Below are 12,553 nucleotides of genomic sequence, written 5' to 3'. Positions count from 1 at the left end.
GTTAGCCTCTTTGTAACCAGGCTCCAAAGATTTACAGATCAGGCCTTGGGGTTCATTCAATTTCTGACTTGTAATCCCTCTGGCATCAGTGATCACCCCATGTCCAGGACCTGGCCAAGACTTTGTGCCCTCTACCCTGATCTCCTGGTGCAAATGGTGCCTTTTTGGGTCAGAAGTTCAAGTCTTTGCCAGGGACTTGCCTCTGGTGTCACTTCAGAGGAAGGGGAAGTACCTTCTCTCTCCACCCTGCAGCTGTTCCCAAGGAAGTCCAGATCCATTCAGGCACTAAACAAAGCAGGAATGTGACTCGGTTTCACTCATTTCGCTTACCTAAGTTCCAGAGGGCAGGATCCAGTGTGTGTGTGTGTGTGTGTGTGTGTGTGTGTGTGTGTGTGTGTGTGTGTGTGTGTGTGCTGTTTGTGTTCATAGAGCCCTCCAGTGAAGCACCTTCTCCAATAAGGCCACACCTCCCAATCTTTCCAAAGCTGTCCCACCAACTAGGGAAAGAGAATTCAAACATATGAGCCTATGTGTGCCATTCTCTTTCAAACCCACCACATGCCATGTGGCCCTCATTTGTGAAGCAAGTTGTTCCAACTCTCTCTCACCAGGCAGCCCCCAGCTCCCTGAAGGACTTTCTCTCAAGACAGGGAGCAGGAAAATGGGTGGGCTACACATTCCATCAAGTACCCACTCTGGTTGCTTGTTTCAAAATAAAACAAAAGAACACTCTTTCTTGTTGTTGAAAACAAACAAACAAACAAACAAACACAAGCACACCAAGTGTTGGTTTCCCTCACTTAAGCCCCCAGATGCATGTCTATGTATAGACACAGTACCCACTTCTGATTGCTTTGTCCCAAGAGAGTTGTGTAGAGATCAGAAAGTGGGAAATCCCAGCTTCATCCTTCCCATGTGTGACTGGGCAAGTCAGAGCATCTGTCTATGACATGAAGAGTGGATGGATGCTCTTCAGTGCCACCTCTGAATTATCTCAGTTGTCTTTGAACCTCTGGAGGGTACAGGAAAGAATCCTCCTGGGCTGTATTGAAGGCATCTCTGAATTGAATGTTCTGTTAGCCAGTGCCGGAGCCAGCAGCACAGGGAACCTAAAGTGGTAGAAAGTCATTACCGCCCACAGAGTGAGGTGCGTTCCTTACCTCCTGCCTCCCATCCTCCTTGGAACTTGGGGATTTTAATACTTTATTGTATTGTTATGAAGACTTACATAAGATAAGCCATGTAAAAATTTTAGTACATTAGCCCGAGTGTAATAAGGTTTGATAAATGTTACTCCTGTCATTGCTTTGTGAGCAAATGCCTGCAGGTACCTTTCCATCAGACTCAAGACTACTGGCTCTGGAGACATGGCCCTCCTGCCACACATCTGCCCTCCCCATGGCCTGCCTTGGCAGGAACAGACAGAATTAAAGCCCTCTATTCTCAGTGACGTTGTTCTAGATTGTTTCTTCCTACCAAGACTCCTGGCATCAACTAGCTGGGGGTGGGAGAGAGGAAGAGGAGGAACCTTAGCTCAGGGCCCCCCTTTGCCATTTGTTTCTGAGCCCAGGCTTGCTGCTTTTCAAAGGCCTTTCTGTTGTGATCATGGTGATACCTTGTCTTAGAGCAGCCACAGGGCTCTGAGGAGTTCAAAGAGGTTTGCTAGGACTCTTTCCTGGGCCTCGGGATCTTGAAGGAACTGCTCTGCCACCGTTAGAATGGAAACAAAGGCTTTCCTTGATGGAGTTTGATAAAACACCTCTAGATCTTCCTGAGCCCAGAAGAGCTTTACAGTGCATGGTTTAACACTATACAGCCTGGGAGCTGCTTGCTGTTAGGACTTGTCCTTCTTAGAAAAGGGACTGAGGCCTAGACAGCTGGCTATGTGGGAAGGTTCTGGAAGCGGGGGAAGAGACTCAGTGCTGGTGCTCTCTGATTAAGTTCTCAGTTACTGGGCACAACACTTCAAGGGGAGCACTGCGGGTTCTTTGACCTTGCACTGCATTTCTGAAGGGGCCACATGTTCTATGAAAGTAGAGGACTACTGAGGAGCTGGTGGGAGTTTCTGGGTACTCCTCATAGTTAGATGGCATAACTGAAGCCCAAGAGGCAGAGAAACCTGCTTGGGGCTTAAAGACATCCCTAGCACTGGATCTGAGCTGCCTCCAGCCTGAATCACCATGTGCCTCCCTGTTTGCCTGAGCATCTGTGGAGGCAGCTCTGCAGATCCTAAGGGTCTTCCTCCTTTTCCCCCTCCAGGCCTTTTAAACCTGGAGAAGCTCCTCCGGCAATTCCTTATCTCCAAGGACACACTCTCAGTCCGGATGCTGGATGACACTCGGGACCCCACTCCGCTCCTCAAGGAGATCCGGGATGACAAGACAGCTACCATCATCATCCATGCCAATGCTTCTATGTCGCATACCATCCTTCTGAAGGTGGGAGACTGGCTGGGGTGGGTGCTGGGGAGCATAGTGTATCCTCCCTGTCTTTCCTGATTTGAGCTATAGTTGTTCCTTGGTCTTGTGTTGGATCTGAATGCTGGTCCCCTCTATCTGCTTCTGTTTCCATGGACACCAGTCCCTCCAAAGAGAAATCAGGATGATGGTGCCACTCAGAAACACTTAGCACCTGGTGGGGCTGAGAGACCAGTTGGACCTAGAGTCAGATTTGAGAGGCTCTGGTGGAGGCCACTTGTCAGACAGTGTACACACCACACTACTCACGTGTGGTGCCGAGTGTCAGCCCGTCCTCAGCCCTGACAGAGTTGCAACGGTTTGCAAAGTGCCTCCCTGTCATTTCACAGCACAGTCTTCTCCAAGGTGATGTGAAATGGGTATGTTGTTGCAGGTGATGAAGCTGAGGCCCTGGGAGGTAAGCAGCTGTCCGAGGCCAGCCCTGTGGGAACCTGGGCCGAACACACTTAGCTTGCTCTCTCCCCCAGGACAGGTGCTTTCTATTAGGGTTTGTGATGACCTAGAGTGATGGCCAAGCAGACATAAGCACATGGACTTTGTCAGACAGGTGAATCCCAAGGAGAGAGAGAGAGAAGTCAGATGATTAGGGTCACATGGACAGATGGAAACAGCTGGACAGCTGAGGTGCCACCTTGCACCAGTCCCTGGGCTAAGCATGTGTTTCAGAGAGCTCTAGGCTCTTCCTTGGCTCCTCAGCAGTCCCCATAAGTGCTCAGACATATTTACCTTTATATATATATATATATATATATATATATATCATATTTACCTTTCTTAATGCTATTTTAATTGCATATTTAAACACAACCTGCCATCTTCCAATGGGGTAGCCAGGCTCCTCCTTAACCTCTGCCTGGCTGTGCTGAACCCACAAACACTCAATATCTATCTATCTCTCACTTTTCTTTTCTGTCCTCTTTTTCCCTTCCTCCCCATGCCCAGGTCTTTATTCCTCCTAAATCTGAGAGTTAATAAGATATTTGAATGAGTTTTCTCAGTACCCAGGGCTTTCCCTTCAGCCTGTTGCTATAGTAATTTTCCATAGCACCAAAACCACATCTGTCTATGAGCACTCAACTTATGAAATAGCACTTGAACATGCACACATACTGACACAGACACACACAGAAGGACACACACACACACACACACACACACACAGAGAGAGAGAGAGAGAGAGAGAGAGAGAGAGAGAGATACACAGAGAGACACAAACACAAAGAGATACACTAACAGACATATATACACATTCACAGAGACACACACAGATACACAGACATATACACATAGACACAGTCACACACAAGAAAGACACAGACATACACACACTCACATACACACATAGTCACGCACAGAGAGACAGGAGCACACACAGATGCACAGACAGACACAGATACACACGCACAGACAGACAGACACAGACACACACACAGACACACAGACACACAGACACACACAGACACACACAGACACAGACACACACAGACACACACACACACACACACACACACACACACACACACACACACCTTTTTGTCCCTTTTCTCTTCCTTCTCAATCTGGAGATAAATCAGTGATGTCAGGAATGAAAAGGATCCTGTAGATTTCAAGGGATGAAAGACAGGCTCAGGGGTCATCTTTAGGTGTAAGAGCTTCAGCTAAGAAAACCGAAGTCCTCCCAGCATCCCTGTGGAGAGCAGAGGCTGGGGTGGGGGTGGTTCTTCCCAAGAATATTCCCTGACTCCCAACATAGCAAATTGATGTCTACCAGCCCCCCATCCCACTAACATTCTGAATTCATTGCTGAGATTTTTCCAAAAAGTACAGAGAAGAAAATAAATGTCACTCACAACCCATTGCCCAGCCTTAACCTTTCCTAAAATTTTAATGTCTATTCTTTCTGCTTCAGACATCCCCCAGTTATCCCCACACTGCTTAAAACTTTCTGTAAGCAGCTATTCTCTTTGCCCAACTATGTACCATGCATTTTTCCATGTCATTAAATATTTCTCTACAAATATTTTAGTGGCTGAATCATTTCCTATCATGCCGATGTCCCATAATTTATTTAACCGTCCCTTCATCCTTGTAGAAACAGGTTGTTTCCAATCTTTTGCTATGATAAATAATGTGAGGGCACATATCTTCATACATAAATCTTTCTGCACGTGCATTCATGCATATTTCTTTAGCATATGCTTCTCAAAGTGGAATGCCAAGTTCAAGCGATACATGCTCTGAAGAAGTTTGAGATGACTTGCCTCTCTTAACCGTTTACATGCTCAAAAGTGGCAAACAGTGCACTTTTGCCAATACTGGGAAGTTCCTTTAAACATACCTTGCGTTTTCCCATTTCTTACGGCTTTTCTGCAGGAGGAGGTGACTCTGGGATGGATGGATGGATGGATTTACTTACTGCTTTTGAAGGCAATTGTCTATGATGATCCCCATTAGCAAACAACTGTTCTGGGTTCCCCGTGGCCATCCTTTCTAACCCCCCTTTCTACCTACACTCTTGCATTTTTACAACCAAACTGATCGATGAGCAGGGATGCTTTGGGGAAACCTGTTCCCTTGCTTCCCACCTGACATCCTGGTAGCCATAGGCAAGCAGTCTCTCCAACAAGCCTGACCTTTATCCTTGGGCTTCCATGGGACTCCATGTTCCTCTCTCTGGGGGCTCCCAGGGGCTTTCTGGAGCCCTGCGGTGCACATGGGCGCCAGGCTCTTGTTGGCAGCTCTTGGCAGCTTCTTGATTTCGGGAGGCTTTGCACAGTAATCCCCTACTTTATTGAGTGGCTGTTCCGGCAAAGAACTCCATGTTTACCCAGAATTCATGTCTTAAAAACCTAGGATCTCTTGTCTTTTATCTCTAGGACAGCAGGTTTCACAAAATGGATTTTTAACTTCTGACTATGCTCCTTAGCCTGCTCCTGGCTGGATGCCCGGCAGCAGTAGCTCGTGTGGGTCTAGGCAGTGGACCTGTCATAATAAACATGTTAGAGTGTGTGGTAGGGTGTGGATGGAGGGTCTTGAGAGTGGGGGAAGGAAGTGTTAAAGGGAGAAGGAGCCCATGGAAACCTTGCATGCCACTACAGCCCCACATGATCTTGATCTTGTCACCAAGCCTTTTTGCACTTCAGATGCCAGTTGGGACCGTGTTGACATCAGTGTATCCTGAACCTCAAGCAGCTGGGGAGATGCCAAGTTAAGAATGCTCACAAAGTTATTTGAGTTCTAGGGACAGAAAGAGGAAAATGCAATTATCCTGCTCTTGTTTCTCCCCTCCTCCACCACAATAGTCATGACAAGAGCCATCTCCCAGTGGCCCCGGGGCTGCAGGATATATTATGAAAATCTAACGGACTGTCAGGAGGGATGAGGACCCTGGAGAGAGCCAGGCTCATTACCTACCTGATCTCCTTGTCGGTTTCTATAGCACCTGTCACACTCACACTGACAGGCAAGGTTGGTTAGGGGTGTTTATGACGGCTACAGAGATCAGAAAAAGGGAGGCTGTTTCCAAGCCATAGTTCTCAGCTATGGGATGACACCACACTACTATATAGTGATCAAGGGGTAGGCATGTCACAGGCAACTTGTTCCTTAGCAGGAATAAAGGAATTGAGTTTGCAAATGATTCTCTTGATCTCCACATGGCTGCAGATACATCCTACTCAGATCTCATCTGCATTCTGACAGAGGCAGGGTTCATTTGGGAATGCTCCGTAATCCTACTCACAGTCCCTAAGAGTGCTGGGTGTGCACCTCCATCAAGCTTGTGGTCCCCGAGGAAAGTATGGTTTGGTTAAAAGCTTAGGAATTAAGATACATGTGATCTCATACAAGTGACTTAGCCACACTTGGACCAGTTTCCTCTGCTGAAAAATGGGAGTTGGGGAAGAAAAATAGTGCTTGCTCCTATGGTTAGCCCATGTAGAAGGCTTTAGAGTTCCTGGCACGGACTGAACAGTAGGTAAACCTTAGCCAGTGTTGTTAGGAGTCGTGGAGATTATTCTAGTATGTTTCTTTATTTGCTTCATTTCCCTTAAGTCCATTCTGGTTCCTGCAATACTCAGTCCTATTTGTGGGAGTGTGTAGTACATGAGAACATCAGATATGAGAGTGTCACCCAGGGTGGGGAGTGGGTGAGGTGGCAAGAACATGCCTAAGTGGCTAATGATTCTGTCTTTCATCTTCTAACATCCAGGGCCACTTGAGAACCAGTCCAGATTTCTGCTCTGCTTTGTGCTGAGGGTTAGTGGGCCAGATAAATAGTAGACTTGGCAACCTACTACTCCTGGGCTTCCAGGAGTTTCTCTCTCTAATCACCTTCTCTTTGCATTGCAGGCAGCTGAGCTGGGGATGGTGTCAGCTTACTATACATACATCTTCACTAATCTGGTAAGAGATTTTCACAGCCCCACCCTAGCGTAGTATCGGCCAGGGTTAGTGGGTTATGATGGGATGATGTCTACAAGATGGCTCATGGGGAAAGGGAGGCAAAAGGAGCAGAAACCAACCATAGGGTCTGAGCATCTCAACAGACACAGGATCCAGAAGCCCAGTGGGATCCTCATGCCAACACTTTTAGCCCTTTGAGAATGGGAATTTGGAGGCTCTGATGCCCCCATCCAAGTATCTCTGGTTTTATATTATGGATTCCTCTGGAAAGTTGTCAGATGGATAAGCCTCCTCAGTGGGTACAGTTTCTGGCCTGCAGTGGAGTCCCCCCAACCACCATGATCACTCAGAAGGAGGAAAGCTAGGGCATGTCTGATGGTGGCATAACCAACTGTATCCCCCCCAAGTCATCTTAGCTAAAGCTCTTATTTTACAGATGGGAAAACTAGGATTTTTTTTTTATTGAATGTATTGATTAAATACTAGCTTTGCCAAAATACTAGCCACATGCCCTTCACAAAGCACTGAGTAGTGTGTGTTGTGCTTTTCTGTTGAATAGGAACCTGAATGGCTATATCACTGGCATGTTGTCAAGTTATATGTGGAAGCATTTTGAAATTGTAAAGCCTTAAGAATATGAAAGCTATTATGATATATATATATATATATATATATATATATATATATACATAGAGAGAGAGAGAGAGGAAGAGAGAGAGAGAGAGAGAGAGAGAGAGAGAGAGAGAGAGAGAGCGCTAGGTCCTAATGGCTCCCTCAGGGGAGAGGTGAGAAGATGTGGTGTCATGTGGTATTGTTGGCAGTCATGTAGAAGGGAAATAGCAAACATCAGACTCGTTTTTTTACCAATGGGAGGCACCTTATATACCCTCCCAGCAGCAGGCTTTCCCATCTGTTGCTATCACATGGTGGCCCCTCATTGACTAAAAATGATCAGGACCTCTGACAGGGCAAGGCAGACGCCAGGTTGGCTCATCTCTCTGCCTTGCAGGCCTTAACTCTCTCTCAATATATATATATATATATATATATATATATATATATATATATAATGTATATACACATATATATACGTGTGTGTGTATACATACATATATGTGTGTGTAGTCAATTCGTGAATAGTCAGAAAATAAGAAAACAAGCATTTAAAAAAGTAACTGGAGCTGGAGTGATGGCTCAGAGCTTAAGAGCACATACTGGTTTTGCAGAAGCCCCAAGTTTGGTTCCCTGCACCCACATGGGTGACTCACAACTACCTGTATCTCCAGCTCCAGGGGCTCTGATGCCCTCTTCTGGCCTCTGCAGGCATCTGCACTCACATGCCCACACTATCACACAAAAACATATAATTAAAAATAAGACCTTTAAAAATCTATAACTTTTAAATTAAGAATAATGGTAAGATTTCTAAGATGTTGCAAAGCTAGCTATGTATATTTGTTTGCCAACTTGACCCCCACAGGACTTACCTTATGCCACTTCTCTATGGTAACAGCTGCCACACTCCTTCCTACCATCTCTAAAGCTTAGAAGCCACTGACCTATGCCCCATTTATCCAACTTACAGTTTGAGGAAAGTGATACAGTGTGTGACCTTCCGTGGCTGACATGTTCGAGTGGTGGAGAGCCCTGGGGACCTACCTGGGAGGTTGCATCTTTACTACTGGGTAGGCTTCGGAGTTTAGTTGTGCCACAGTTTGCTCAGTTAACTGCTCATAGGTTATCTTCACCATGCTATCATAGACCATCATTCAGAGAGGAAGTTTATTTTGTTTTATACATCCTTGACTGGAGGTAACCATGCCTTTTCTCACTGCTGTGACCAAATGCCTGAGAAACAGCAGCTTAACAGAGGATGGGTTTATTGTGGCTCACCAGTGGAAGGGACAGTCTATCATGGTGGTGAAGGCTTGGTATCTGGGACTCAGGGTGGAGAGGTGGAGCTTGCAGCATAGCCTGTTTTTCCAAAGATCAGTGAGAAGAGTGGGATTGTGCTGGAAGTGGTCCAGGCTGTAATCCATAAGACCCACCCCTCAGTGAGCCACTTCATCCAGCTAGACTCCCCACCTCCCAGGAACTGCACAACTTCCCTAAGCTGTATTGGCTAGGGACCTAGTGTTCAAACACAAGAGCCTGTGAGGAAGATCTTACATTCAAACAATGCCTCTAGATACCCCCTTCATCCAGATGTGACCCCTTTTGAGTAGTTCTTGTAAATCAGGCACTGGCTAGGCATGAGGGATTGAAACTGGAATAAGAAACTAAGCCTGGAAATGGCTAGATGACTCAGCCGGTAAAGGCTCCTACTGGCAAGCCCTATGACTGAGGTTGATCACATGGTACAAGGAGAGAACTAAGTTCCACCAGTTGTATGTGTGCATGTGCATACGCATGAAAGAAAGAAGAGCCTATCTTGTAAAAACCCAAAGTACATCTGACAGTAAAAAGTAGAAAATTCTATTACTAGATATGTTATAGACTGCACAAGCTCCTTAGGTAGGGACTGCTTGCTCAACCTGGGGCAACGGGGAACAGCTTCACTGAAGAAAGTTCTGGGAGAAAGGTAGGGTCCTTCTGTATACCATGGTCTATGAAACCAGGAAAGGGAGATGCTCCAGGATAAGGAACTGCATCCTCCTCTGTAACTTAGACATAAGATGGTCCCTGGCATCTCCAGGAGACAGTGAGGGCCTTTAAACTCATGCATTCCCAGGGATATGAACTTACTTATTTCTTATTCATGATCTGTTGACCTCCTTCCTTGAAAATGCCCAGCAATAGAAAAAGACTTGCTAAGGGAAGGAATTCAGCTTCATGCTTGGACTCTTCAGCCTTACAAAGAGAAAGGTTGCTTGCTAGCAAGGGCCTTTTTGCTGATGGTGCACTTAGGATGGTTTAGAAGCCATGAAGTCTCCCTCCTGGGATCCAGGGGACAGGTCTCCTCAGTGGTCCTGCAGTATTTAAGAGATGCTTGCCTATAGGGATGATTCACTGCAGGTACCATGGACAGCCTTCTCTTGGGGCTGCTATGGAATTGTTATCCCTGATACATTGGTAGCCCAAGTTTCCAGAACTGAAAGCCTGTAAAGGAATGAAGCAATCCCTTCCTTCTGGCACAGGTTCTTCCTCCACCAGGGTTTGCCAGGAAGTTGTTCACCATGACTTGAACTTGTGAATGCATGGTTGGCTCATCAAAGCTGACTTATAGTTAACATTGGGGTTTGTTTATTTGTTTTTACTTTTGTAGCACAGGCTGGCCTCAGAACTCATAATAATCCTCCTGTCTCAGCTTCCTGAGTGCTGGGATTACAGGTGTGTGCCACAAGGCTTAGCCCATGGGATTGATTATTGAAGTCTGGTGTGCTTACAGAACACCATGCATATTATGTATGCATAGAGCAAAGAGCTGTCTCCAAGTGAGCACACCTGTGTAAGCAGCTTCTACATCCAGAAATAGAATATCACCAGCACCCCAGAAGCCCTCTTTAACCCCCCCTCAAAATGTAAAATAGAATGAACTGAATTCCTTTGTTTGCTTTGTTTGGTTTTTTCCTTTCTTTCTTTCTATCTAACACTGCAGCTGTAAATCAGAGAATTAACATGTAAAAGGGGAGAAGAGGATTAGGCTATTCCCACAGCAATGCAAATGGGTTTGCTTAAGGTGGGAGGCATCTGGGGCAGCCTGGGCAAGCTGGCAGGAGAGGAAAGAGATTAAAGTACAGTGCTTCCTTCTGAGAGCAGGGTGGGGGTGGGAATAGGGAGGGGAGGGAAGAAAAGCAGGTGGTGAGGTTGCCTGCACTGTGCCAGCCTGCCAGGGAGGCACCTTGTACCAGGCAACAGCAGCTAAGGATAGAGCTGGTCACTTCCATGTCTGGAGCTACTCAGCAGACAGAAGAAAGAAGGAGTTGCCCCGGCAGTAGTCTGAAATAGATGGAGTTGCTGTCTTGGGTGTTTAGGAAGACAGCATCCACCATACAGTGTATCATCCTTCTCTCTTCTTGGAGGATGACAATGTTCCCTAGTTGGAAAAAATGCACTGTCAAATCAGGAGCTGTAGCTACCAAGTCCTCATTGTTCCTTGTCCTCACGGGGTGACTTTAGGTGAGCTGCACAGACTCTCAGGGCCCCCATTTTCTCATTTTGGAGATAACAACTCATGATGTTGCTATGCAGATGCAATGAACTGTACGTGCAAAGCCTTCTGTGTCCCCAAGGAGCTGTATTGTTTTACCTAGCAGGAGGATGCTTTTGATGTTCAGAGCTTTCCTCCTTGTTGGTGGGCATGTCTCAAGAATAGCTCTGCACTCTGCCTCAGACAGAGTCCTTTGCACCTGAAATTAACAGGACTCATGCCTGACTGTGAGTCTTCAAAGGGGAAGCAGACATCTCATCATTTGAGTGATGCTGCCTGGGAAACAGTCAAGAAAACAGAAGCAGGAACGCTGAAGAAATCAATCAGTGAGAGGATGTTCTGGAAGCTTCTCATTAGTGCTTTGGCTTTCAGGAGGAGCAGGTCCAGTAGGAGTAAAACATTGTTTTAGGGCCAGACATGTTGCCTGGAGTTTTTGGAGTTTGGAAGCAGAGCAGAAGGGCTCAGCAGCAGAGAAGCCATCTTCTGCGTGCTCCATCACCATCCTCCACACAGATGCACCTGGCTTTCCTTCTCTCTCACTCCCTCTCTCAGGTCCCCAGGGGACCCCCATCTTGCCCTTCTCTCTGGCTTCTGCTACAGGGATGTGAGTTCTCAGATCTGCCTCCTGAAAACCTGCCTGGAGAATTGGAAAAGACCCAGACCTGGTTATTTGATAGACAGGCCTTTAACCTTCTAGTGTGAGCAGCTACCAGCTGCGCAGACTACTTAACCTCTCTGAGCTCTGGTGACCTCTTTTGTCAGTGGGCCCTGTACCTAGCTCAGGAGAGCAACTGGCTCACAATATGAGTTTAATAAAGGGAAGTTATTATGGTAGAGAGTCTTGGCTTTGCTTCTGGTAGATTAAAAGGAATGGGGAACACATATTTTGCTTCCCAAAGAACGATCCCTAAAATACTATTTTATTTCCAGAGAATGAACACAACCTAGTAGTTCAGTTATTACGCATGAGTGTACTTGCCATTACAGGATGTTTGTGTGTGCGTCAGTAATTACTGAGTATTGACCAGGTCCCTGCGCCTCAGTCCCATCCAGGTGTTAAGAACACTGATTGACTTAGGGCATCTATAATAAATGAATTAAACTGACAGCTCTGGGTTCGATCTGTTGATTACCTATAGCAAGAGTTGGGACAAAACAACCAGTCATAAATTAAACATTAAGCCATCAATTCACTGAACCCTGTTCGTGTTACACAAAGGACAGTTTCTTTCTCAGTTAGGGCCTAGGCAATGGGGAGAGTGTGCATGTCAACCTTAAATTTTGAGTGACATGGGGAATTGATGTAGGAAGTGTTGCTGAACCAGGAAAAAAAACGAGGCTGCTCTTGGGTCCATCAGAGCAAGTCTATGGTTTAGAAGCTGGGCTGGTGTGTCCAGGAGAAGCCTAGCTCAGTGACAAGGACAGACACTTCAGCTGGAAGACTGTGTTTGGGACAGTACCCCAGCTCTGTCCAGAATAACAGCTTAGTGACCAGAAGTATTTGGATGCTACAGTGGTCAGT

At 46.3% G+C, this 12,553-nt stretch overlaps 1 protein-coding gene across 1 annotated transcript in view; it reads left to right on the top strand.

Annotated features, from left to right (window-relative positions):
• Positions 1-12,553, top strand: part of Grik4 (glutamate ionotropic receptor kainate type subunit 4) — a 290,512-nt gene that overhangs the window by 148,327 nt on the left and 129,632 nt on the right. Inside the window, exons 5-6 of the mRNA XM_027412199.2 lie at positions 2,260-2,438; positions 6,828-6,881. Coding sequence (XP_027268000.2) covers positions 2,260-2,438; positions 6,828-6,881 — 233 coding nt within the window. The remainder of the gene's footprint in view (positions 1-2,259; positions 2,439-6,827; positions 6,882-12,553) is intronic.

The sequence above is a fragment of the Cricetulus griseus genome, chromosome 4 (genome assembly GCF_003668045.3).
Source record: "Cricetulus griseus strain 17A/GY chromosome 4, alternate assembly CriGri-PICRH-1.0, whole genome shotgun sequence".
NCBI classification, from domain to species: Eukaryota; Metazoa; Chordata; class Mammalia; order Rodentia; family Cricetidae; genus Cricetulus; species Cricetulus griseus.
The sequence above is the reverse complement of the archived record's forward strand: the minus strand, read 5'-3'. Positions and strand labels throughout refer to the sequence as shown.